The 27,262-nt window shown below is 44.1% G+C and overlaps 2 protein-coding genes across 9 annotated transcripts in view; one reads left to right on the top strand and one right to left on the bottom strand.

The window, feature by feature from the left end:
* The window catches only part of LOC129711214 (scaffold attachment factor B1-like), a 68,320-nt gene extending 53,648 nt beyond the window's left edge, over positions 1-14,672 (bottom strand). For 3 of the 4 annotated variants that reach the window (XM_055658693.1, XM_055658694.1, XM_055658695.1), the window contains exon 1: positions 14,435-14,670. In XM_055658693.1, the coding sequence (XP_055514668.1) occupies positions 14,435-14,587 (153 nt within the window). In that variant the 5' untranslated portion in view covers positions 14,588-14,670. Of the gene's footprint in view, positions 1-14,434 lie in introns of all 4 variants that reach the window. The other variant, XM_055658696.1, reaches the window with a different exon arrangement.
* A 4,588-nt stretch (positions 14,673-19,260) lies between these two features.
* Positions 19,261-27,262, top strand: part of LOC129711212 (DNA-binding protein RFX2-like) — an 85,536-nt gene continuing 77,534 nt past the window's right edge. For 3 of the 5 annotated variants that reach the window (XM_055658690.1, XM_055658689.1, XM_055658688.1), the window contains exon 1: positions 19,261-19,781. The gene's annotated coding sequence lies outside the window, so the exon portion shown is untranslated. The remainder of the gene's footprint in view (positions 19,782-27,262) is intronic. The other 2 variants (XM_055658692.1, XM_055658691.1) reach the window with 1 other exon arrangement.

Here is a 27,262-nt window from a genome sequence, read left to right as displayed (position 1 = left end):
TGAAATGAATTCAGGAGATAGTTTGGATGTATAGTAGAAGTATTACTGCCAAGGAGCTTATTGGTCTCTGGAGACAGCTTATCAAGAACAGAAAGAAGTCGCAAAGTTAGCAAGAAATTGTTCTGAAGTTGTGAACAGAGCTTATGGAGTGAGGAATGACCAAATCTGAAGACGTACTAAGAAGAGAATGTGCTTATAGTAAATGCCAGCAACAGGAGTCCGGACAGACCCTGGATGGGTTTGAGATAAGAAAAAAGGATTACGTAATCCAATGGTTGGCTTTGCCTTGAAAGAGGGAGACGACGAAGATTTAGAGGATTGGGAAAGTAGAACTCGTATCAGTACCCACCTACCCCTACAACCCCCATATGCAAATATTGATCCTGCAGCAGCACCCGCGTCCCCTGCACCAGCACCAACTCCGAGTCCCCAAACCACAATGGTGGACGCCCTGGTTGCGTTCCATACCAGGAGTAAAACCACGAGTTCAGGACCCCTCTAAACCAAGGAGAAAGCATAGACAGATGGCACAGCATCTGCAGTTCCTTCTTAAACATGAGGATTCTGAGGATGGCTTGACCCCCTGGGAGTCTGAAGCTGAGCACGAGTCAGGGACAGACGAGGTGGTCGAGCAACGACCAGTTCACCGGCAATTCCCGGTTAAAGAAATGCCTAATCCCGCTTTCAACCCAGCAAATGCAGTTGGCGCTGGTAACACAAGAACAATAGACGTTTACTTCCCTCGGAAGCCGAACGAGATGATGGCCATACTGAGCCAGATGCCCAATGGAAAGAAGTCACCTGCCTCATTTGTAGACTTCCCCCGAACCACTATACGAGTCTATAATGCCGATTCCAGAGATTTATGGGCCCTAGTGCAACAAGCCCTAACCCCAGTAGAACATGCAAGATTCCTAGCTAACTTGGGATCCCCAACTCATTGTGCGCTTGCTAACCTGCTTGCCCAGAGCACAGCCCGGGAGGATGCAATCTTAGCCATCCTTACTACCACTCTGCAAAAAAAGATTGATATCTCCAACGTTTTGGATACTAGACCCCGGAAAGGAGAGGGAGTAGACACATTTTTGGAGAGGTTTTCAGAGATATATATAGGTCAGTCGGCAGATGCTAATTATCGAAACAGTGCAAATTCACCCCAGTATTGTGCTATTAAATAAACTGCCTGCCTGCCACTGCTGCAGCGGCAATAAAAACGAATAATATGGACTGGTCTGAAAATAGTCCAAGCCAAACAGCCCGTGCAGTTAAATACCACTGGAAGGATAGTAAGAGACAGGAGAATCAGCCCCAGGTTAAAGTAAAAACGGAGTATGTAATTAAAAAGGAAGGACCGAAAGCCAGCAACTACCAGGCAGAACCCCAGTACTGTGTGCCGGAATGGATAGAGACAGGGACACGGGTATACAGGTTACCCCAACGGACCAAATGCCCCCTCCTACAGTCAACCTTATGGTCACACAAAGCCGCATTTTAAAATAAGCAATACAGACCAGGGTGGACCATACAATTAGGTTTGCTGTGGCAAGTATGGTCATTGGAACAGGGTATGCCCGTCACAAAAACAACGGAGGGGGGGCTATCAGCAAGAACAAAGGGAAGGTTGGCAAGGAAATCGAGGACAAGGGAGGTATATGAACTTCTCCCAGACTAATCCATTTCCCCAAAACTGACTGGCCAACTTAGTGGTGAACAGGTGCAACACTGATAAGGAACCCGTTTTAACACTACAAGTTGCGGGAAGAGGGTGCACCTTTTTAGTGGACAGAGGGGCATCCATGTCACCCATTCAGTATCTCCCAAAATTTGACAAAACCCAGAGACTGTCTGGATTCCAAGGTCAGGAATGCCAATTCCCCATCTCTATGCCAGTTGAAGTAACATACCGGAACGAGACAGTGCAGCATCAGTTTGTAATCATCATGGGTCTGGACTGTAATCTGCTAGCTTGGAACGTGCTATGTACATTCAAGTTGAAAATTGAATGTCGAGACAACAGGAAAACTGTAACCTTTGACATCCCTAGTGGTGGTCACTAGACCTGGAAAATGAGCCACCACTCCATATTACCCTAGCATACGACCGGAGTGGAAGAAACAGGGAGCTGGAAACCTATTTCAAATTCAGTGAAGGAACTAGGTGGGATGTAAACCTCCTGGTTTTAGTGACCGTACCACAGGGAACAGCAGAATATGCTGAGGTACCCTCGGAATTGTGGAAACAAGCCTCTGGGGTCGCTCCAAATATAACAAAGAAAGTGAACTTCCCATCTCATGCAAAAGACTTAGGACCCATGGTTCAGCAATCGGTCTGGCGAATCTGAACACGACCCAACTCTCACCATCCACCGGAGGCCCAGCCCGACCGACCGCTCTCACTACCCACTGGTGGCCCGGCCCAAAGCTCACCACCCGCCGGAGGCCCGGCCTGTCTGACCACTCTCACCACCCACCGGAGGCACGACAGCCCGACCGATCCTCCACAGCATCCATCGGCCTACCGACAAGCCCGACCTACAGACTGACTGACCGACCGACCCTAATCCTCCTAACCCTACATTTGTTATTTATCATTTTAATTCAACAGTTCACATCATAACTTTATAAAGATAAATCAATTGAAAAACAAAATGATCAGCAATTGCCTTTATTCCTTGGAAACCATGCTATTGTTTTGATGTAATGAGGAGGCAGCCATGATCCCAGGGTCCTCACTGCCTAGCGACCATAAAACAAAGCGCGGGATTGGTCAATTTGCGTCCGACCTCTATGTCAAACGGGTATTGATTGGGCAATTACTACTCAGAAAATTTGAGGTTTTTCTCATATTTCTTTAAATTTTGCAGGTCTTGACGAGTTTCAGGTATGATTTATATAATATTTTTACACAATATGTTAAAAATTGAGGTAGTTCCGTGAATTGGGTCATGAACCCGAACGAAAAAGCACCTCAGCCCACAGCCTAAAGGACAGTTCGACGCGACTCCACCCTCGCCCTCGCCCTATACGTGGATGATCTACTTGTAGCCAGCCAAGATAAACAAAGCAACCGCGAAGATACCACTCAGTTACTGAATCACCTATCAGCACTGGGATATGTAGTTTCCCAATCAAAGGTACTAGTAGCCCAACAGAAGGTGAAGTTCCTCTGTGTGATACTTTCGGCAACGGAGCAGTCTGGAGAACAGCCGAGTCGAACCAATCTGCAAATTCCCTGCACCACGGGAGGCGAAGCAAATGAGACAGTGGCTCGGCATGGTGAACTATTGTCGACAATGGATACCCAACATTGCTCTGGAAGATAAAAAACTGACGTCATACACTAATATGGAGGACGAGATTCAATTGTCTGAGGAAGCTCAAGAAGTCTTTGAAAATCTGAAAAGGTCTCTGTTACAGGCACCAGCATTAGGAAGGCCACTCTTTGACCAACCGTTCCAGTTGTACTGCACAATTCTCGCTGATTGCCCCACTGCGGTTCTGACTCAGAAACATGAGAGTTACATCGATCAGTGACCTATTACTCCTCGAAACTTGATCCGGTAGCGCGGGGACATCCCATATGTACATAGATCTTGACTGCAATCTACAACAGCTTGCAATCGGCTGCCAACTTGATTTTACAACAAGATATAACAGTGTATAGTTCTCACTCAGTTGCTGCCTTTTTGGGACAATTGCAGATTTAACACCTCACTAAGGCTTGCCAGAATAAATACAAGAAATACCTGTTGAACAACCCCAAATTGCAATTCCACCATTAATCCGGTATCCTTTCTCATCAAACCAACGGAGGATCAAATGGAATTAGGGCACGATTGCCTATTTGTGATTAAAGAAGATACCTCTGTTAGGGAAGATTTGACAGATATTCCCATGACAAATCCTGACCTAACCCTGTATGTGGATGCACCCCCACCCCCTGGATGGGGGTGTATCAATCGGACTCTTAGGGGAAAGACTTTCAGGATATGCAATTGTAGATCAGGATGGGAATAGTATGGAAGCGGCGACCTTCGAAACACCATTCTCTGCCCAACAAGCGGAACTGTTTGCCCTGATAAGAGCCTGCATCTTAGGGAAGGACTGTTTACACTGACTTTAGATATGCTTTTGGAATGGTCCATGACTTCGGCGTTGTGGAAAAATAGGGGAATTACTTCAGGGGAAACGCAGATATCCCACCAGAAATTGGTATCAGACCTATTACAAGCGTTAATGTTGCCAAAACAAAGTTCCATTATAAAACGTACTGCCCATACTACAGGCCAAACCTCAGTAGATGTAGTAAATCGCTGTGCTGACCAAGAAGCTAAAGAAATGTCCCGGGGACACAGGGTGGTTGTACCTAAAATGATGTGGCAGACTAAAAGTATAGATAAAGGCAAGTCTCCCTCAGAAAAGTCAATGCCAACCATTCAAGATGTCGTAAGATTGCAGGAGGAAGCTCCGGACCGAGATATAGAAATGTGGAAGCAACTCGGTTGTACAATTGATTGTATGTCAGGATCATGGGTTGCCCCGGCAGGACAAACATGTATGTAGGTTATTGAAAATGTGGATTATTGAATGTATACATTTTGCAACTCACTGTGATGCCCAAACAACTGGCGATACACTTCTAGCTACATGGTGGCATCCAAAGCAGCAGACTTTGAGACCCTCCAGATGAACTCCAATGAGATGGAAAGATGTCAGTGTTATAAATATGTATGTTATTGTTGATGTTTTCAGTAAATAAATCGAAGCCCATCTTACCGCGAACAACAAAGTCTCTACTGTTGTTAAGATACTTATGAAATAAATTATACCTAGGTATGGGATCCCAACTCGGCCGAGTTTGGACAATGGCCCTCATTTTGTGGGACAGGTAAATAAGGGATTTTGTACATAAGGAATTAGTTACAACAACAATTACATTGTGTCAATCGACAACAGGCTGCTGGACTCGTTGATCAAGCCAATCAAACACTAAAAAACAAACTCGCCAAATTACAGTTTGAAACAGGAGCTAGCTGGTTTAAACGACTTCATGTGGCACTGTTCCAGATGCGCACTCACCCCGCAGGGAAGGCAAGATTGAGCCCAGCAGAGATTATATATGGCCGCCCACTCAGAACCCCATGGAACCAGAATACCCCAAAGGTCGTTCAATGACGACAGAAATGACTACGTTTTGCCACTAACCAGGGCATTGAAGACCTACATTCCAGGATACGAGTGGCATACATTGAACTCCCACCTCTAACCACTCCGTCTAAAATTGAACCTGGTGATTATATAATGGTCAAAAATTGGATAAGAAAGGGACTGGATGCTCGATGGGAAGAACCTTATCACCTCACAACCCCAACTGCTGCCAAGGGAGAAATGCGTGAACCCACCTTCACCATTGTAAGATTGTCCGTATTGCGTTTAAAACCTAAACTGCTAACCTCTTCTTTTCTTTGAGATATCTCTTCCCAGTACATATAAATTGAGTGTCGTCTACCCTGGGATATTGGCAGCCATTGGATTCATGAAAATAAAGTATGCTGATGTGATGACTCCACGAAAATCCATCACCCATGTGAAGGAGATGCACTGCAATATGATGGCAACAGCTAGGAAGAATTCGGGAAGGAGACTTACTGAACTGGTCGAATGTCTTGGACTCCTGGCACAACCTCACCAATCATCATTGTTGATCATAATTATGGAATGCTGAATTATGGACTGTTGTCATGTCACCATGCTTGTGTAAAGATAATGTAATTATGTATGTCAAAAGGAGGGAGCAAAAGTCCCTATGCTAAGTAAATCCTTTAAGCACAAGGGTCAATATACTGCTCTCAGGAGATTAGACCAGGAGGAACATGAAGTGTTATCATGGAATGATAAACTGGAAGGAATGTGAATATGCAGGGATGGGCGTGCTTTGGGAATGGAAGGTAACTGTTTAGACTTTGCTTCACTGGTGGTGACATCACAGGGTGGAGACCCAATTCCTGGAAATCATGTGACCCATTTGCCCCCACTAGGTCTGGACCCCTGAAGAAGTTAATGTTTTGTTTCTCAGTACTGACAACTGTTATGTATCTGTGATTGGGCTAAGGGGTTGCATCCCACTGTATTTTCCCGCTGCTATCTGTGATTGGGCTAAAGGGTTGCCTCCCACTGTACTTTACCACTACTGTATATCTGTATAAATAGGTGATTGGTTCGTTGGCACGTCTTTCTTTTCTGTTCTGTCTGCGCGAGGCACTAAGGGTTCAAGTGAGTGGATCAGAAATTAGCCCCGAGGAGAATAAAGCGTTTGGACTACAGTATTCGAATCAGTGTTTTACTGACTCAGACTGGGGGGGGGGTTAAAAGAATCAGAATCAACACCAAATCCCATGATTCCGATAGCCCCAAGAGCTCTATCGAACTCTTTTAAATTCATCCAGTGAATTGGCCTCCACTGCCTGCACAGTGGCAGAGAATTCCATAAATTCACACTCTCTGCGTGAAAAAAGTGTTTTCTCATCTCAGTTTACTCTTAGACTGGACTCTATTCCTATTCTAGACTCCCCGAACATTAGGAACATTTTTCCTGCATCTAGCTTGTCCAGTCCATCTATAATTTTATGTGTTTTTATAAGATTCCCTCTCATCCCAAGTTCCAGTGAATGCAAGCCCAGTCTTTCCAATCTTTCCTCAAATGACAGACCCGCCATCCCGGGGATTAACCTCGTGAACCTACGCTGCACTGCCTCAATAGTAAGGATATCCTTCCTCAAATTAGGAGAACAAAACTGCACACAATACTCCAGATGTGGTCTCACCAGGGCCCTGTACAACTGCAGAAGGACCTCTTTACTCAAGTTCTCTCTATATGAAGGCCCAAATGCCATTAGCTTTCTTCACTGCCTGCTGTACCTGCATGTTTACTTTCAGTGACTGGTGTACAAGGACACCCAGGTCTCGTTGCACTTCCCTTTTTCCTAATCTAACATAATTGAAAAAACAATCTAACATACTTGAAAAAACAAAAAACAATTGTTCTTGCCGCCAAAGTGGATAACCTCACATTTATTTACATTATACTGCATCTGCCATTCACTCAACTTGTCCAAGTCACCCTGCAACCTCCTTGCATCCTCTTCGCAGTTCACACTGCCAGCCAGCTTTATGTCATCTGAAAATCTGCTAGTGTTACTTTTAATTCCATCATCCAAATCATTAATATATATTGTAAATAGTTGTGGCTCCAGCACCGAGCCTTGTGGCACTCCACTCGCCACTGCCTGCCATTCTAACAGGGACCTGTTTATTCCTACAACAAGTAATCCTACGTCATTTTTGCCACCTCCAACGTGACCCCACCACTCGCCACATCTTCCCATCTCCCCCAATGTCTGCCTTCCGCAAAGACCACTCCCTCCGCAACTCCCTTGTCAATTCTTCCCCTCCCTCTCGTACCACCCCCTCCCCGGGCACTTTCCGTTGCAACCGCAAGAAATGCAACACCTGTCCCTTTACCTCCCCCCTCGATGCCATTCAAGGACCCAAGCAGTCGTTCCAGGTGCGACAGAGTTTCACCTGTATCTCCTCCAACCTCATCTACTGCATCTGCTGCTCTAGATGTCAGCTGATCTACATCGGTGAGACTAAGCGGAAGTTGGGCGATCGTTTCGCCGAACACCTCGGCTCGGTCCGCAAGAACCCACCTGACCTCCCGGTGGCTCAGCACGTCAACTCCCCATCCCACTCCCAATCCGACCTCTCTGTCCTGGTTCTCCTCCATTGCCAGAGTGAGCAACACCGGAAATTGAAGGAACAGCACCTCATATTCCGCTTGGGGAGCTTGCATCCGGCGGGCATGAACATTGAATTATCCCAATTTTGTTAGCCCTTGCTGTCTCCTCCCCTTCCTTAGCCCTCGAGCTGTCTTCTCCCATCCCCCAGCCCTTGGGCTCCTCCTCCTCCTTTTCCCTTCCTTCTCCCGCCACCCCCATCAGTCTCAAGAAGGGTTTCGGCCCGAAACGTTACCCATTTCCTTCGCTCCATAGATGCTGCTGCACCCGCTGAGTTTCTCCAGCATTTTTGTATTAGAAACATAGAAATTAGGTGCAGGAGTAGGCCATTCGGCCCTTCGAGCCTGCACCGCCATTCAATATGATCATGGCTGATCATCCAACTCAGTATCCCGTACCTGCCTTCTCTCCATACCCTCTGATCGCCTTAGCCACAAGGGCCACATCTAACTCCCTCTTAAATATAGCCAATGAACTGGCCTCAACTACCCTCTGTGGCAGAGAGTTCCAGAGATTCACCACTCTCTGTGTGAAAAAAGTTCTTCTGATCTCGGTTTTAAAGGATTTCCCCCTTATCCTTAAGCTGTGACCCCTTGTCCTGGACTTCCCTAACATCGGGAACAATCTTCCTGCATCTAGCCTGTCCAACCCCTTAAGAATTTTGTAAGTTTCTATAAGATCCCCTCTCAATCTCCTAAATTCTAGAGAGAATAAACCAAGTCTATCCAGTCTTTCTTCATAAGACAGTCCTGACATCACAGGAATCAGTCTGGTGAACCGTCTCTGCACTCCCTCTATGGCAATAATGTCCTTCCTCAGATTTGGAGACCAAAATTGTACGCAATACTCCAGGTGTGGTCTCACCAAGACCCTGTACAACTGCAGTAGAACCTCCTTGCTCCTATACTCAAATCCTTTTGCTATGAAAGCTAACATACCATTCGCTTTCTTTACTGCCTGCTGCACCTGCATGCCTACCTTCAATGACTGGTGTACCATGACACCCAGGTCTCGCTGCATCTCCCCCTTTCCCAATCGGCCATTTAGATAATAGTCTGCTTTCCCGTTTTTGCCACCAAAATGGATAACCTCACATTTATCCACATTATACTGCATCTGCCAAACATTTGCCCACTCACCCAGCCTATCCAAGTCACCTTGCAGTCTCCTAGCATCCTCCTCACAGCTAACACTGCCCCCCAGCTTAGTGTCATCCGCAAACTTGGAGATATTACCTTCAATTCCCTCATCCAGATCATTAATATATTCCTACACTTTGTTTCCTGTCTGCCAACCAATTCTCTACCCATGTCAATACCCTACCCTCAATACCATGTGCTCCAATTTTGCCCACTAATCTCCTGTGTGGGGTCTCATCAAAGGCTTTCTGAAAGTCCAGATACACTACATCCACTGGTTCTACTTCATCCATTTTACTTGTCACAGCCTCAAAAAATGCCAGAAGAATAGTCAAGCAGGATTTCCCCTTCATAAATCCATGCTGATTTGGACCAATCCTATTACTGTTCTCCAAATGCGCCGTTATTACTTCTTTAATAATTGACTCCAGCATCTTCCCCACCACCGAAATCAGGCTAACTGGTTTATAATTTCCCCGTCATCCCTGCTTATTCAGAAATAGTAAAATTTGCGGCTATGATAGTAACAGCCATACCACCCATTCAGGTCAGCGCAGGGAGACTGTTTTCCGCACTGAAAATAATTAAATCAGATTTAAGGGCTTCAATGAAACAGGATCTGGCAGAAGCAATATTGTTCCTAAAGAAAAGTTATTTATAAATTTTAGATATGTACTTTTGTGGCAAACATAACGACCTAGGCATGTACTTTTAATTTCTATTGCACAATAATTTTTTTTGTCATAATTAAGACATTTAGCTCATATCTGTGGCCTTAGTTTAATACATTTTGGAGTAATGCTTTTATAATTTGTATTTAATTCAATGGAATTTTAATTTTGTCATATTCCTTTCTGTAATTCTTTTCTCTTTTAGCGTAATGAATTATATATTTTTTTCAAGAATAAACAATAAAAAGCCACAATAGCATAGCTACAACCATTAGACTCAAAACTTTAAGGATGTCGGTTTAAAAGGTAGCCTGATGATTCATGTGATTCTTATGAAATGTCATCTTGTGTAATGTCATTACATAGCAGATTTAGAATTATCATACCCAGGGGTCAGGGTCGGAGTTGGATACACAAGAAATCAAGGCATCGGAGTCAGGTGTTTTGGGTATCGACTCCAGTCCTGGTTTCGGGTCAAGACCCTTCTTCAGACTGGTTAGGCATAAGGGAAACGAGAGATATAGATGATGATGTAGAGAGATAAAGAATAATGAATAAAATATATGCAAAAAAGTAACGATGATAAAGGAAACAGACCATTGTTAGCCGTTTGTTGGGTGAAAATGAGAAGCTAGTGAGACTTGGGTGGGGGAGGGTTAGAGGGGAAATGCCGGGGCTACCTGAAATGAGAGAAATCCATATTCATACCAGTGGGCTGTAAACAGCCCAAGCGAAATACGAGATGCTGTTCCTCCAATTTGCGTTTAGCCTTACTCTGACAATGGAGACCTAGGACAGAAAGGTCTGTGTGGGAATGGGAAGGAGAATTAAAGTGTTTAGCAACCGGGAGATCAGTAAATTTAGAGCTGAGCAAAGGTGTTTAGCGGATTATAAGATTACAAACAAAGCACAAGGTGATACACTTCATTGAATGAGGGGAATACTAATTTGGTTACAAATTATTATTCATCTGGATCGTTGGAGTAAGAAACAAATTTCACAGCTGCAAGTGGGGAATTAAACTGAACAAATCCAGGAGGACATATTAGCAATGGTGACTACTGAATTGTCATGAAATCCTATTTTATTCATCAAGAGGCTTCAGAGAAGGAAATCCTGCCCAGGCACATTCATAACTCCAGCAACATTGGTCTAGAAAGTAACTGAGTTTTACCAAACTGCTACATGTTTTCAAGAATCTAGCTCATTGCTTACAGGTGCATCGACAAGAAAGGTTTAGAGCAGCTTTTCTCAACCGGGGTTCCCCGGAACGCTTGGGTTCCACGAGAGGTCGCTAGGGGTCCCGAGAGAAATTGTGACAAATAGGCTATTCAATATGTAAATGCATTTTGGAGTCATTTTTGTGTTTAATTTCATATCCGTAATTTTATTATACACGTACGGCATATTTAGCGACGTCTATACGGCGCCAGTGTGAAACGGCTTTTAGGGGTTAGTGGACAGGAGCTGTCCATGGCGGGTTCGTGTATCATCAAGTGACAAGCAGTTTGATTTCAGTTTTTGTTTATTGCATTGTCAATAAACTTGAGAAAAACATAAAATTATTTTTTGCTTAAACCAGTTACCAGACAAATATATTATGTTTGCCTTATAATCTTTAAGTTTATGAAAGAGAAAGAGATTTATAAATATACTAGACTAAGTGGGACCCGTTGGGTCCCAGCATCACATGGGAGGGCTGGTCCCCCAACGCAATATTCCACCTCTCCACCAATTCCAATATTGGTGGCCAGTTGGGGGGGGGGGCTTTCTCAAGCGCTAGTATGGGTGTTGTGGGCTGAAGGGACTGGTTTCCAGAGAGCTAGCATTGACATTGTGTGCCAAATGGATTCTTGGGCTGACAGCTCAGTCACTCAAGCCTGTTGTGCTGGCAGCTCACTCACTCACGGCTGGTGGGCTGGCAGTTGACTCACGGCTACTCCTTGAAATTCCATTTCAAGCAGTGTGCAAGGCCACCAAATTCAAGTGTAGTTTCATACCATTTCAAGCCGGGTGCAAGGCCACTAAAGACAGCATGTCGTGGCCTCTCCCTCCTCCATCTTGCAGAGACCGAGTCACGCCCACACTTCTGGGTTTTATAGTCCCTCCCCCTCCCACCAGAAGGGGTGTGGCCTTCATCACATGATTGACAGGAGAGAGAATCTCAACATTTTTTAAACACATATAGGGAGGTTTCACGGCAGTCGGGTCTCGAACCATGACCCGTACTGTTGCTACTCCAAATGGATTACACGCGATGAACTGCAGGTAGGCACTTATCATTGTTTCCAGCGTAGCGGGCCCGTTAAAACCCGCTGAAATTGTCAATTTTTGCGCTGTGAATAATTATGGAAATCGGGATAAGCATGTGAGACATTTAGCCTACTTCAGAATTCCAAAAGTGAGGAGAAATGACGGTAGATAGAAATGAGAGCTGAAGGGACAACAACAGCCAGAGTGCTTGGCGAACATTGGCCGTTTGCTCACTGCATTTCATCAACAGTAACAAATCGGGCTGTAATTTTTTTAAATCGCCCATGGTTCTCAAGTGGGTTTTTACATACAAAAAGAAAACGCATCTGAAGAAAAATTTACAGCCAATTCTGAGAATTTTTAGATACCAAAGGAATCAAGAAAAAACACAAATAATGCCTTACTTGATGAAATGCAGTGAGCAAACGCGATAATTCCCAATATTTTCAATGTTTACCAAGCACTTCAGCTGCTGTTGTCCCTTCAGTTCTCGCTTCTCTATACCTTCATTTCGCTTCACATTTTGAATTCTAAAGTTGGGTGCATGTCTCTCACACTTACCCCGACTCCCACAATTTTTTTCAGCGCAAAAATTCAACATTTTGGCGGTTTTTAACAGGTAGGAAAGTACGCATTTCTAGCATTAATAACATATATCGGAAGTGACGGATGTCTTCCAGTTGGATTTAGCGGCTCCGTGCGTCGAGCCCTATGACCCGGTGACCTTACGTGCAACCCCCCCCCCCCCCCATAACCCTTTTATTTTTCATCAATGGGAAAAATCCTCAGCACCTGATGAGCGGAGGGAGACCGAGTAAGATGGCCAAAAAAAAAAATCACAGTTGTACGTGGTAGCGTTTTTTCGAAAATCAACATAAAGCACAAACAGGAAATGGTCAAAAGTAGACTTTTAATTATATAGAAGGCAAGGCAACTTTAATTAGGCAAGGCGACTTTAATTAGGCAACACAGCTTTAGCATTTCCAAACCAAAGGCAACGCAGCTTTAGCATTTCCAAACCAAAGGCAACACAGCTTTAGCATTTCCAAACCAAAGGCAACACAGCTTTAGCATTTCCAAACCAAAGGCAACACAGCTTTAGCATTTCCAAACCAAAGGCAACACAGCTTTAGCATTTCCAAACCAAAGGCAACACAGCTTTAGCATTTCCAAAATATATTTTCAAACCACATTAAGGGCACTGACAGGTCAGTAAAACCACTCAGTTTAGTGGACATGTGTTCAGTGTCACAGCTCACTGAGAGACGTGACCCCTCTCGCTCCCCCACCTTGCAGAGACTGACTGAGACACTCAGCATTTCTGGGTTTTATAGTCCCTCCGGAAGGGGCGCGGCTTTCAGGAGAGAATCTCAACATTTTTTAAAAACTAATAACTTTTATTTATCATCGATGGGGAAAGTCCTCTTGTCCTGCACAGCGGAGGGGGACTCTGAGTAAGGTGGCCAAAAATCACAGCCGTAAATGGCAGCGTTTTTTCTAAAATCAATATACAGAACAGGAAGTGGTCAAGATCAGACTTTCAGTAATATAGATATAATAATTTTTATGTAGGGGTTCCCTGAGGCATGAAACTTATTTCAAGGTTTCCACATTGGTAAAAAGGTTGGGAAACGCTGATTTAGTGGGATATGGGACAAAAACATGATGAAAATGATATACCTGCTTTCTATTTCAATATCATCTCCATGTGCAGATAAATGGCTCTAAACGCAGTTACGAAGAATCCAATCAGACTCAAATTCCAATGGAAAATATGATAGATCCCATATTGGGCTGAATTGTACTGTACGCATCTTGATTCCCTAGACCTGCCATCACGTATAAATGCAGAGGGCTGAATGTTTTGTTCCTCACCTGCCATATATTCAAGATCCAAGAGTAGACTTCCAGCATAGCCCATCATCTCTGTTCTATCTTTCTTAGTCTGCTCTAATATTATAATCATTTCCTTCTGTATTACTATCCATTATTGCTATAACAAGGAACCACAGTTGCTGCTTTATACCAAAGAGGGGTCCTGACCCGGATCACCTATCCATCTTCTCCAGAGATGCTGTTTGACCTGCTGACCCCTGGAACAAGCTACTAGGTGGAGGCAGATGCAATAGTGTAAGAGGCTTTTAGATGGGCACATGGATGTACAAGGAATGGAGGGATGTGGATCAAAGATTAGTGGGGCAAAGATCAGTTTACCTTAGCATCGTGTTTGGCATGGACATTGTTGACTGAAGGGCCTGCTCCTGCACTGTTCCATGTTCTGCACTTGATACTCACCCTCTCCCATCCCTCCACCAGCTCCTGTGCCACCCCTCGCCCCTCCCTTGTCCATCCGTCACACCATCCCCAGGCCCATCCTATCCCTCTCTCCCAGCCCCTAATGCAAGGGTTCCCAATCTGGGGTAAATTTACCCCGGGGGTAAATTTCACCAACCCAGGGGGGTTGGGAAATCCCATGCCCTAATGCCTCCACGCACCCCACATCAGCCCTCATGTCGGCCGTAGCCTCTATCCTGTCCCACTCGTCTTTGGGCCTCCTTGCAACCCCAGCCGCTCACCTGCCGCAGCCGTTCAATCAGGACGCTTTTGTTGCCACTGGTATCAAGGCTTCTTCTCTTCAGCTCTGCTTTTAAATCCACCACCCTGAGTTCGGTAATCATCCGCTGACTGTGTTCAACGACCGGGACCGCCACCTCGCTCTCCTCCGCCATAGTCGCTCGCTCTCAAAAACAGCGCGACTCAAGATGGCGTTCCCTCGCCGCCACTCCCGCGCATGCGCTGGTCCGACAGGCCGGCTTCCCCTCTGCGCTTGCGCAAATGTTGCGGAGTTACTCCAGCATTTTACAGCGAGCATATAGGATCTTTGCTTACATCGAAGATCCATGACGGAAGCCGGTTCCGGAAATGGCGCTGAAGATTACCCATGAACCATACTTCGGCTTTTTAGTGGAGTGGACCATCTTGTTCGCTATAAGCAAAGATCCTATAGGATCTTTGGTTATAAGATCTTGCTTTACATCTTGTTTATGGATAGACGAAGGGTGCCGACCCAAAACGTCTGTGGGTCCCAGACCTGCTGCGTTACTGGAGCACTTCGTGCGTGTGACTCAAAATTCCAGGATCTGCGATTCCTCGTATCACCATTTATTCAACGAAACTGTGATACTATCGGGTCGATGACCTTTCGAATGTGAACTGTGCTGGTGAATATGAACGACCCCCGCTTTCTCCCACCCTGCCACCAATCTGGATATTCGCATCGACGAAAATTCTGATCAAATTGTTTAAACCGTTAATTTTATTCTTCTCTCCACTGGTTGCAAGACGTTAATGTTGTTCCACGATTAACTGTGGCATTCATATTCCCAACCATCATGTAAGAAACGAACAAACTACGAGGGGTGGCAATTCGGCTCCACTGTGCCATTTGGATATGATCAATGGTTCAATTATATTTTATTGTCACGTGTACCCAAATACATCCTTTTTTTGCACAGGTCAGTGGCAATCATTCAATAAATTAGGCATTGCCATACTAAGTATAAGAGTTGAAGACAGGGGACCACACTGAATCAGTACACAAGAGTCATCACGTTTTATGCACCATGCTGTACTTTACAAATCTGAAATTTAAGAAAAATTATAGTCTTAACTTGGCCACAAAGTTGCATTCTGCTGGCAATATGCAAAAAAATAACAACGATAAAGGGAACTGGCCATTTGTTAGCTGTCTGTTGGATGAGAAAGGGAAGCTGGTGCGACTTGAAGGGCCGAATGGCCTCATCCTGCACCTATTTTCTATGACTTGGGTGGGGGAGGGAGAGTGATAATTTTTTTACATATCTTTCATTCATTGTTTATATCTCTCGTTCCCCTTTCCCATGACTCTCAGTCCAAAACGTCATCCATTCCTTCTCTACAGAGATGCTGCCTGTCCCGTTGAATTACTCCTTTTTGTGTCCATCTTCGGTTCAAACCAGCATCTGCAGTTCCTTCCTACACATTTCGTCTGCAGGAACTGATCCCCATTGCAGTACAACTAGAACACTGGCATCTATTCAATAATGTGGAATATTTACTGGGGATATCCTCTCCTTAAAAAGCAGGACAAATGCATCCCAGACAGCTACCACACCATTAGCATACTCTCAATCATCAGCATAGTGATGCAAGGAATAATTGACAGTTTTATCAAATGACACTTGCTTAGCAGCAACCTGCTCACAGAAGTTCTGTTTGGGTTCCTCCATTGACACTCAGCTCCTGACCTCTTTGCAGCCTTGGTCACCCGACGCCGATGATCCAGCTTCGTGGCAGAGGGCCTGAGAACATTGACTTGGCTGAGGAGGCCGCATATAGACCCCGACCTCGGGTGGACTATGAAGGGGAGAACTGGATATTTTTAGTGCCTTCCCTCACAGTGAATTCTGCTGTGGGGGACGTTTCATGTTGATTTCTATAGTGTACTGTTCTGTGTCTTTTTTTCTTTTTCTCTTTTTTGTTTTGTATGGATTTATTGACATTTGATCTGTTCAATTAATTTAATCAATCTCTGTAAAGCACTTTGGTTCAAATACTGGTTTTGTTGAAAAGTGCTATATAAATAAATATTATTATTATTATTATTATTATTGGTCCAAACATGGACAGAAGAGCAAACCTCCAGTGTCATGTCCTTGGAATGACCAACTTCTCCAATGACCTTCCTTTATTAGTAAAGTCAGAAGTAGTGATGTTTATTGATGACTGCATAATATTCAGGACCACGTGATTCCTCAGATAATGAAGCTGTCCACATCCAAATGTAGCAAGACCTGGAAAGCATCTAGGCCTGGGCTGATAGGTGGAACATAACATTTGTGCCACCCCAATTGAGGTAATGTCAATATCCAACAGGAGAAAATCCAGATAATACTCTGATATTCAATGGCATTATCATCACTAAATCCCGCAAAATCAATTTCCTGGGAATTTCCATTTACCAAAAATTGAACTGGAGTGGCCACATCCAATGTGATACAAGTGTAGAGGCTAGGACTTCTGCTGCAAGTAACTCACTCGCTAACTCCCCAAAGCCTGTCCATCTACAAGGCTCATGTCAGGAGTGTGGTGGACTACTTACCACTCGCCTGGGTAAGTGCAGCTTCCACAGCACTCGAGAAGCTCAATACCATTCAGAATATTGGCATAGGCACATAGTAGAACATGTGCAGGAAAGAACAGTAAATTCTGCTTTAAATCGAAGGTAGACACAAAATGCTGGCGTTGAAGTCTGAAGGGTCCCAACCCGAAACGTCACCCATTCCTTCTCTCCAGAGATGCTGCCTGTCCCGCTGAGTTACTCCAGCATTTTGTGTCTACATAGTAGAACATTGGGTAAGCACCCCATTCCATTTACTCTACCACTAATACAGAGTAACAGTGGTTACTGTACCTTTGACAAAAATGCACTGCAAGCAACTCACCAAGACTCAGACAGCACCTTCCAACCCCATGACTTTCATCTGTTAGGACACATGAATTAAAAGCATGGGGACACCACTACCTGCATGTTGCCCTCCAAGCCATGCACAATCCCAGCTTGAAAAATGTATTGCTGTTCCATCACTGTTGCTGGTTCAAAATCCTGAAACATCTTCCCCACTGAAGCATTGTTGGTACACCCATATCTCAAGGACTACGACAGTTCAAGGAGACTGCTCACCACCTTCTGCTCAAGGGCAATTAGGAGTGGGCAATCAAATGCCAGCTCAGCTTGTGAAGCCCACATTCCTTGAATGTGTAAAAAATCCAATGTCCTAGAAAAACTGCCATGAAGATACAAGCACTCTCGATGAACAGCTATCTGGCATAACTTTTAATGTATCTATTTTAGCCACAACTGCTCCCCTTGGCAGCCAGTCCCTTAGGTAATCCAATCTGAATGTATATGCTTCTTTTGAATTTCTGTTTATTTTTGATAGTAATACTAAGTGAATTTACAGAGATCTCTGCTTTAAGTGTCGAATAGATCAGGAGGACACATTATTGGCAACAATGCTGAATGCAAGATTCAACTGTCAGCTCTTTATGTCAGTTTATCCATCATCATCGTTGAAAACATTAGCGACGCAACGCACCATTCTGACGGGAACGGCGATGGACGCACAACACATGTCTGTCCACTCGTTCCAGCAGACTTCCGCCACTGGAAGTATAGGATTTTGGTGTGTGCGCTTTATCATCATTCCTTACAATCTATGTACGACAATGATCGCAACTTCAACTGAAGTGTGGATGGCCATTGGCTTGGTAGGAGCTCATCCGCCCTTTGACAGGTCTTGGTTTTGGTCCTGCTGGGGGTCTACAGCCCCTTCCTCACCTGGCAAAGCAGGTGGGGGAGACAGTTTAGTCACCGACTATCTGACCATGGAGCTGGTAGCACGGGATTACATGGTACCCGTGGCGGGGGGAAACTTCCCCCCCCCCGACCTAACCCCACTAAACAAAAATCAGATTAATTTCTGGTTTCTGGAGGGAGAGACAGATTGCATTTTGCAATGATCTTTGGCAAAGATTCTCCTCGAGCATTAGCCCTACATTGAGAGAATCAGTTTTCAAGTGCAGAGCATATTGTACATAAATGCTTTAATGATATTCATCAAAAAGAAACAGAAATTCAAAATAAACATTATTAGCACATAACACTTTAAAAAAGCGAAATAAGAGCATATGTATGTATTAATCAGAGTAACACGCAATAGCCTGGATAAATTACATGGACAACAGGCATCGAAATAATCAAGTCCCAGATTATCAGAATTTTATGGTTGAGGGGGTCACATTGGTTTCCCTTGAAACAACAGGAACAATTCCCGAATCTAACATGCCAGTCAGGATAACCGAGAGCTAACAACGAAGCGCCAGCACCTGCAAGATCGGTGGCGGCGTGAAACGGGAGCACCAGTAAGAGCGCGAGCGGCCATTTTGAGAGGGGCTGAGAGGATGAAGTGCTGCTGTTTAGGTCCGAGTGTTGGCATTGGCGAACGTTTAGGCTTTGCAAGTTCCCTTCCAAATTATACAACAAACTTGGATACACGTCATCAGTACTTCATTATCATTGCGTCCTGGAAATCCCTCCCTAACACCTTCACCAGAAAATAATGGGAGTGGACCACGTCTCCAAAGGCAATCTGTGATGGGCAGAATTGCTGGCCTGTGCACACTTGTGGACAGATCCCAAAAGACAAATTTAAAAAGTGACCTCGTCTCAACGTTACTCCCTCAGTCACACGACGCATCCCTTCGAGACCAGCTGGATGAACCTGCTGAAGTGCAACTAGCCTATCTACTCCCTCCCCTTTCGTCAACCGACCAACACCATCTTCCTCGGTAAAGGCTGACATGAAGCTTCCTATCAACTGCGTCCTCTGCCCCCACGATGTGATTATTCAACACTGCGGAGGGAGAGATCAAGATTGGCCAAGACCATTGCCCCCAGGAATTGGGCCAAGTTCCCGAGGCCTGACCGCCATGGACCTTTGTGTGTAGCAGCGCTTCAGCCTTCCTTCTGCCTTTGGAGCTGCGTACATGATCGGCCACCTCATCGGCCAATAGAAGCCCGTTGCTAGGACAATGACGATTACAGCAGGAAAAGGACGTTCGTTCTGGGAAAAACGCCTTTGATACCGGAAGATGCCTGGCGGCGGTTTGATTGACGGGTCCACTAGCCAAACAGATGCTGGCGTAGGCGCAGAGCGCGTGACGCTCTGCCAATGAGCGAGGATATGGAGACGCGGGGGCGGTGCCATCGCGCAGCCGATGACGCGGGTGGAGATCGGTAGCAACTGTTGCCTTGAGAATAAACGCCATAGTCACGGTAGCCGTGGAGACTGTTACCCACCAACAGCTCGGGCCCGCAGCAAGGTGAGCATCGCTTCCCAGTCAGAGTCAGGGTACAGCCACATCCCGGGCATCGTGCCGCCGCGGTGGCGACTGTGGTGGAAAGTGGTGGGGTGTCTCACTGTCCCTCAGGAGCCATGTGCCGCCCCACTCTGTGTTTACCGCGTCCGCTGCAAAATGGCGGGTTATTCTGGGGAGGATTCGCCGGACGGGGTTCTCGGGCCGCAGGCCTGACTGAGAGCCGGGGCCTTGTTGCCCACCATTTGTGTCTGGGCCTCCGGAGTGAGCAGCTGCGGATCGGGTCGCGGAGTTATTTGTGGTAACGGGTGCCCTTCGTGGTATTACTGCCCCGAGAACCGGCGAGGGTATTGATTTCATTAGAAGTGGCCTCCAACTATCGGGGCAAAAAAAAAAAACCAAGGTGCTTGAGCAACACGGGATTGTCGGAAGCATTTGTGTGGTGGTAAAGGGGTGTTTGACGTTTCGCGTTGGGATCTTCCATTAGGACCTCAAAATTCATTTTCCATCGCAGATGCTGCTCGACCCGCTGAGTTCCTCCAACAGTTTGTTATTTTCTCCAGATTTCTTCATCTGTAGTCTCGTCTCCAACTATTTCGAGGGTCTGGTCTAACTGTTTTATGAGTAAGCTCAGAGGTCTAATGGCTGAATGTAAAGTGTCTTTCTATTATCAGTAGTGTGAGACTGTGAAACAGCAGTATGAAAAATAGTAGTAAAATCAGCCCTATACATAAGATCGTGTTTAGGAAGTTTGCAGACGATGCAAACACTGGCCATGTGGTAAGCAGGACTGCTTTAGACTCCATTTAGCTGGGTTGTTCATTTGGACAGTAAAATAATAGTAAGGTTCTGCTGAGAAATGTGGAGAAACAGAGATCGAGGAAGTAATGTCTGTGGGTCCTTAAAGGTTGCAGGACAGATCAGTAAGGTGACACAGGCGTTTTCCTTTGATTTGATGAGTAGAAATAACAACAGGAAGGTTATGCAAGAACTGTATATTATACTACTTGGACCACAGCTTGAATACTGCCTGTAGTTCTGGACACTGCATGCAGGAAAGGTATGACTTCAGAGGGTGTATGGAATGAGGATATTTGGACAACTATTGTTGGTTTTTAAAAATAGGGTAGTATGAATAGAAACATAAAATGAATTGTCTAGTGTTGTTTTCCTAGGTGGATGAGGATGGTTTAGATTATTAATGTCATGTGTACTGAGGTACAATGAAAAGCTTTTGTTTGCATGCTACCCAGTCAAAGAAAAGACGACATGATTACAATCAAGTCATGCACAGTAGACAGATAAGGACGAAGGGTACGACATTTAGTGCATGATAAAGTCTGATTAAAGATCAGGACTGCTCTCTAGCTGATGAAAGGACCCTTCAGTTGCCTGATGACTGCTGGGAAGAAACTGTCCCTGAATCTGGAGGTATGCATTTTTAAACTTCTGTACCTCTTGCCTGATGGGAGAGGGGAGAAGTGGGAGTGACAGGAGTGAGACCGGTCCTTGATTATGTTGGTAGCCTTGCCGAGGCAGCATGAAATGTAGACAGAGTCAATGTGAGGGACCCTGGTTGGTGTGAGGGTCTGGGCTATGTCCACAACTCTGCAATTTCTTGCTGTCTTGGAGGGAGCTGTTTCCCAAACCAGGCTGTGATGAATCTTGTTAAAATGAAGTTGGTGAGGGTTATTGGGGATGGTCAAACTTCCTAAACCTTCTAACAAAGTTGATGCATTGGTGTGCTTTCTTGGCCATAGCTTTGTGGCTGGCCCAGAACAAATTGCGGATGATATTTATTCCTCGGAACTTGAAGCTTTCAACCATTTCTACTTCGGTGTCATCAATGTATACTGGGATGTGTATACTACTTCACTTCCTGAAGTCAATCATAATATCCTCTGTCTTCCTGTTGTCTTGGCACCAGGTTACACGGTTTTCATTCTCCTTCCTGTACTCTGTCTCATCATTATTGGATACCTAACCCACCGTGGTGGTGATATCTGCGAACTTGTAAATTGAGTTGATCTGGTATCAGGCTGTACAGTCATGAGTGTACAAAGAGTATCAAAAGGGGCTGTGAGCACATTCTTTTGGGACACAAGTGATGAGAATTATTGTAGAGGATAATTCTATCCCCTATCCTTACTGATTGTGGGCTGTTAGTCAGATGTCAAGGATCCAGTTGCAAAGGGGAGAGCTGACATGATGTGCTTGGTTGGCATTATGGTATTGAAAGCATTGCTTGAGGTGCATAAAAACGAGGTCAAGATTTAATAAGAAGGAGCTAGTTCCCTTTAAAGTTGCAACAAATCAGTGGAAAAAGATTTAAAGTGAGAATGTCTAGCAGGGCAATGAAGATAAAAATGAAGAATCTTGAGATTGCTTCCTGAAGTGGAAATGGGAGAACTCCACATTTAAACAGTACTTGGATTTGTGACCCGAGGGGGTGTGCACTACTGTGGGGATAAGGCCAAGAAGCTCATTTCTGGTCAGTTTGAACTTGCTGGGTTGAATGTCCTTCTCTTTCATTAAAAAAAATTAAAAAAAAAGATAATTTGGTTACAAGTTTAGTTTATTATCGTCATGTACAACTGAGGTACAGTGAAAAGCTTTTTTTGTTGTGTGCTATCCAGTCAGTGAAAATACTATTACAACAGAGCACTTTTGTCCAGCGTAGGTATTGTAAACTGTTTTATGAATAAGATTGTGAGGGTATCTATAACATTGTTACTATTCTCTATATTTATGATATTTGTCAGTCCTGAAAATCCTAAACATGTCCAAATTGTTTGGGAAAGGCTATATGTAACACATCAGTACCTTAATATCTCCTATGGTTAATTCAGGAGTAAAATTCCCTGTTTGCAACTTCTAAGTATGAAATTAGGAAGTGAGCTAAATAAATTTGGAGCTAATTTCAAGACTGTACAGCTGAGCATCTATTTGGCTTTATGTATCTTCATGCCATAGTCACATTTGCTCAGATATTGATTGTATCTGTCACTTTGTTTTTGCATCATAAATCTTCATGCAACATTTTTTATGGTGAAAATATTTTTGTGGAAAATTGATGGTCATGCCAAGTGAAGAACTAACATTATAAGTTTTGTGAAGAGAAGGCATGCAATATGACGGAGAACACCAAGTTTCTTTGTAATTATTGTGAAAACAGGAATAAATGTAAAATGTGAATTTAAATATTTGGAATTGAAAGATCCAATGTATTTTGGGACTGAAAAGGGTAAAAAACTGCCCTAATTGAGAATCCTCGTCAGGTAGAATCTATGGAGCAAGGAGACCAAACATGTTTTATCTAATTGACCTGTTATCAGAAACGGTCAGAGTGGGACTTCAGTGCAGAACTGAAGGGACTGTCAGGTGCAACAACCTGATTCGGGAACAGCTTCTTCCCTACAACCATATTAAATGATGCACCCTCGAAATAAGCGCTGAAATACATGGATTTGAACTTCTAAATTACAGAGTACAATGTTTAAATTTTCGGTTGTTCGGCTGCAAGAAATAATTTCATTGTTCTGTTTGGGACATATGACAATAAAACACTCTTGAACCTTGGGTTGTGCTGGCAGTCTCGATGGAGGCATGTTGCCAAGCAGTCACCCACCACTGGAGAGGAAACTAGATTGTGGGCACTGAATGTAATACACTGCATTGGCAGAAGTTCAAGTGAACACTTTGGGTCTCTGGACTGTGGAAAGGAAAGAGGTAACAACAGGTATTACATCACCTGTGGTTGCATAGAAAGTTAGTGTGAGAAAGCTAGTGGCCAATTGGTATAAGTGCGTGCCAGAGTTTTGGAGCTTCTACCGTTGCATGTGATCCACAATCCCCTCCCGTTTCAGAGGGGATTGTGGATCAAATTGCAAAGGGATCAATACTCTTGCACACACTTATACCAATTATCCACTACCTTTCTCACAGCAATTTTCTAATCTCGGGTGATACAATGCCAGAGCGAGGCCGCATCCAAACTGGAGGATCAGCACCTCATATGGGTAGCTTGCACCCAACATTATGAACATTGAATTATCCAATTTTTGGTAACCCCTCACTTAACCCCCCCCTCTCCCTCCTTCCATTTGCCCCACCTGGACACCCACCAATTTGTCCCCTCCACTCAACCCACCCTCCCACCACTTTCCTCCCTCTGGCTTTATAATCCGCAACTGCTCAAGCATTTCTCTTGCCTTCCTTCCTTCATTTCTTATCTCTGGCCTTTGTTCCGACCATCTGCCTATCAACCACTCCCTCACCTATGTCAACCTATTACCTGCCACGTTTTGTCCTGTCTATCCCTTTTTACAACTTTCTTTTCCCCTCCTACAATCAGTCTAAAAAATGGTCTCAACCCGACATGTCACCCATCCATGTTCTACAGTGATGCTGCCTGGCCCCGCTGAGTTACTCCAGCACTATTTGTCTTGTACTTATCTTTTTTTGAAAACGAGCACCTGCAATTCCTTTTTTTCTTCCTTCTACGTCTTGTCTATTTAAGCGTTTGTTTCTATGCACCTCACAATCTTGTATACTTTGGTCAGATTACCCATTGGTTTTTCTTCACTCCGGAGAAAACAATCCATCACTAAAATGTACCGATCCAAGCACCAACCTTGTGAATCTCTCTGCAAATTCTTCAGCACAACCATGTCTATGCGCATAATACTCCAATGTAATGTCCCAACTCTGATGTTCTATTCCTGAACATATGAAAGAAAATTCCATATGCTACCTTCATCACCTTGTGCCTGTGTTGCCCCCAGGTCTCTACACTAAATGTTCTGTTGTGTTCTATTATTTCCTGTTTATATCCTACCCCTTTTTGACTTCCCAACCCATCATCCAACACATACTCAGATTAACTTCTCAATTTTCAAATGAATCTAGATTTAGACAACCATCCTCCAGGTCCACAGCACCACCATTTTTGCTACAATGCCACTGCTCACATCCATTACCCTTCAATCTTCCCTGCCTTCAGAGCGATGCCACCACTTCCCTTCTCCTTTTAGTATTCTTTAGACTTCGGAGATACAGCATGGAAACAGGCCCTTTTATCACCGAGTCCGCACCGACCAGTTGACACCCCATACTAGCATTATCCTACACTCTAGGGACAATTTACAGAAGCCAATTAAGGTACTACCCCGAATGTCTTTGAAGTGTGGGAGGAAACCGGAGCACCTGGAGAAACCCCATGCGGTCACAGGAAGAACATACAAACTCAGTACAGACAGCACCCATAGTCAGGATGAACCCGGGTCTCTGACGCTGTAATGCAGCAACTCTATCGCTGTGCTGTCCTAATTCTGATGGGGCTGCCTCTCAGCGGCTTTTTTGTTCGCTCTCCCATCTCCACCTATGCCCACTCTCATTCTCGCCACATTCCCTGTACGATTGCAGGAGGTGCAATATACTTCCGTTTACTTCTCTCTTTGCCATCCTGGAGCCCTCCCAGGATGAGCAGTGATTTAGTTGTATCTTTTCCAGTTTATTGTACTGCATTCGGTCTTCGCAGTACAATCTCCTCAATGTTGGAGAAAACAAATTCAGATTGCGTGATGCTGTTGCAAAATATCTATGTTCAGTCTGCCGGGATGATATACAATTTAAAAAAAAAAAAAAAAAAAACAATACAATAATCCTAAATTACCTGTTACCTTGATTTCCCATTCTACTCCTGTTCTGTCTTTAGTCTACTTGCACCTTTTTAACAAACTCCAATGCCAGCTTGAAGAACAGCATCTCCTCTTTCAACTTGACATATTCCACCCCTCAGGACGACACATCCATTTCGCATAACCAATAACCAGCTCATCAGGTTTGTATCAGAACCTGCTAGCTCTGATGTTTTGCTCTCCATTGCTGCACCCTGACCTTGTATTCTTATGACGTCTCAACTCATTGAGTAGTGCCATTTCTCCAATTTATTTCTCCATAACCTATATTTTCCGATGTTCGTTAAGTCTCCCTTAATTTTGCAGCTACCTAATTATAATAGGGGAATTTTCCAGAAGAAATTTATCAATCAGTGCATTTTTTTGGGCCTTGAAAGGAAACTAAAGTACCCAAAAGAAACCCACGTGAATACAGGGGAAATGTACCAACCCCACTTAAGGGGGCAGCTTTGTAAAGCAAAGACAGTGAGGATTAGTTTCAAACAACAACCACAGGACCACTGAGAACCCAGGTTTAGGACACTCTGAAATCTTCTGCAAAGAGCAATGCAAACTAAGTAAGCACTAGTTGAAAAGAATTAGCCACAGAAAAATACAATGCAAGCTATTTTGAGTGCAACTCTTCCTTTGGGGGGAGGGGAGAGAGAGGAGAGAGATGGAGGCGAACATCAACTGATTGGAACTAAATTCCTAGACAAAGTATCTGCAACCCTTGCAGAGATCTATGCTGACCAAGTCAAATGCACTCCTTTTATCCATTCTCTTTGTAAACGCAAATAGATTCAGTCCTATTAGTTAAATGTGATCGCACAACAATTTCATCCAATATTATTCTTTTAGATTAAACTTGCATCTTTCTCAATGAAGTTTTATACTGACCATCAGAATTGATTCCGAAATTTGCCCGTACTGAATTTCAATAGCCCATAATTGCTTAATTCTTGCCTTTTAAAAAAAAAAAGAAGTAAAATGTTAACAGTGCACCAGTTCACTGCCATCAATCCTGTAGAGGGGACGTATTGGAGAATGCTGGCCAGGGGACTGCTTTCTGTCTGTTCCTTATAACCGAAAGGAATATATTTAATGTGTAGGAAGGAACTGCAGATGCTGGTTTAAACTGAAGATAGACATAAAAAGCTGGAATAACTCAGCATCGCTAGAGAGAAGGAATAGGTGGCGTTTTGGTTCGAGACCCTTCTTCAGACTATATTTAATCTGGCCAGGTGATTAACCCATTTTTATAGATGCTAAACCTCTTAATTGTATACCTCTTTCACTATGTTTATTCATGACACAAAAATGTATCACATTTTTCCTCTTAACTATAACATTAGCATCAACCCCATCTTTTATAATGACCGCTACAAAATATTCATTTGGCAGATAAATGTCAAAGTACTTTTGTTTTTAATTTCCTGTTTTTATATTTATCATTTCACTTGTTTTCCTAAATTTTTTGTTAATTTTATCGTTTGCCTAATCACTTAGATTTCCAAAATTTACCTCTGCATACCTTTGCTTCGTTTTCTGTCTTTTTGCATAATTATGCTAAATCTAACTGAATAATCAATACAGCCAAAAAGTTCTTCCTTTCCCTAGTTTCATTCCCTGAACCAAATACTAGAAATGCAGTCTGAAGAAGGGTCTCGACCTGAAATGTCACCCATTCCTTCTCTCCAGGGATGCTGCCTGTCCCGTTGAGTTACTCCAGCATTTTAAGTCTAGACTAGAAATGTATATTTTCTTGGGCTTGCTATGTATGGTATAAAAAATCTCCAAAATCAGCAA

Source organism: Leucoraja erinacea, chromosome 29 (genome assembly GCF_028641065.1).
Source record: "Leucoraja erinacea ecotype New England chromosome 29, Leri_hhj_1, whole genome shotgun sequence".
In the NCBI taxonomy this organism is placed as follows: Eukaryota; Metazoa; Chordata; class Chondrichthyes; order Rajiformes; family Rajidae; genus Leucoraja; species Leucoraja erinaceus.
This window is presented reverse-complemented; position numbering and strand designations above follow the sequence as displayed.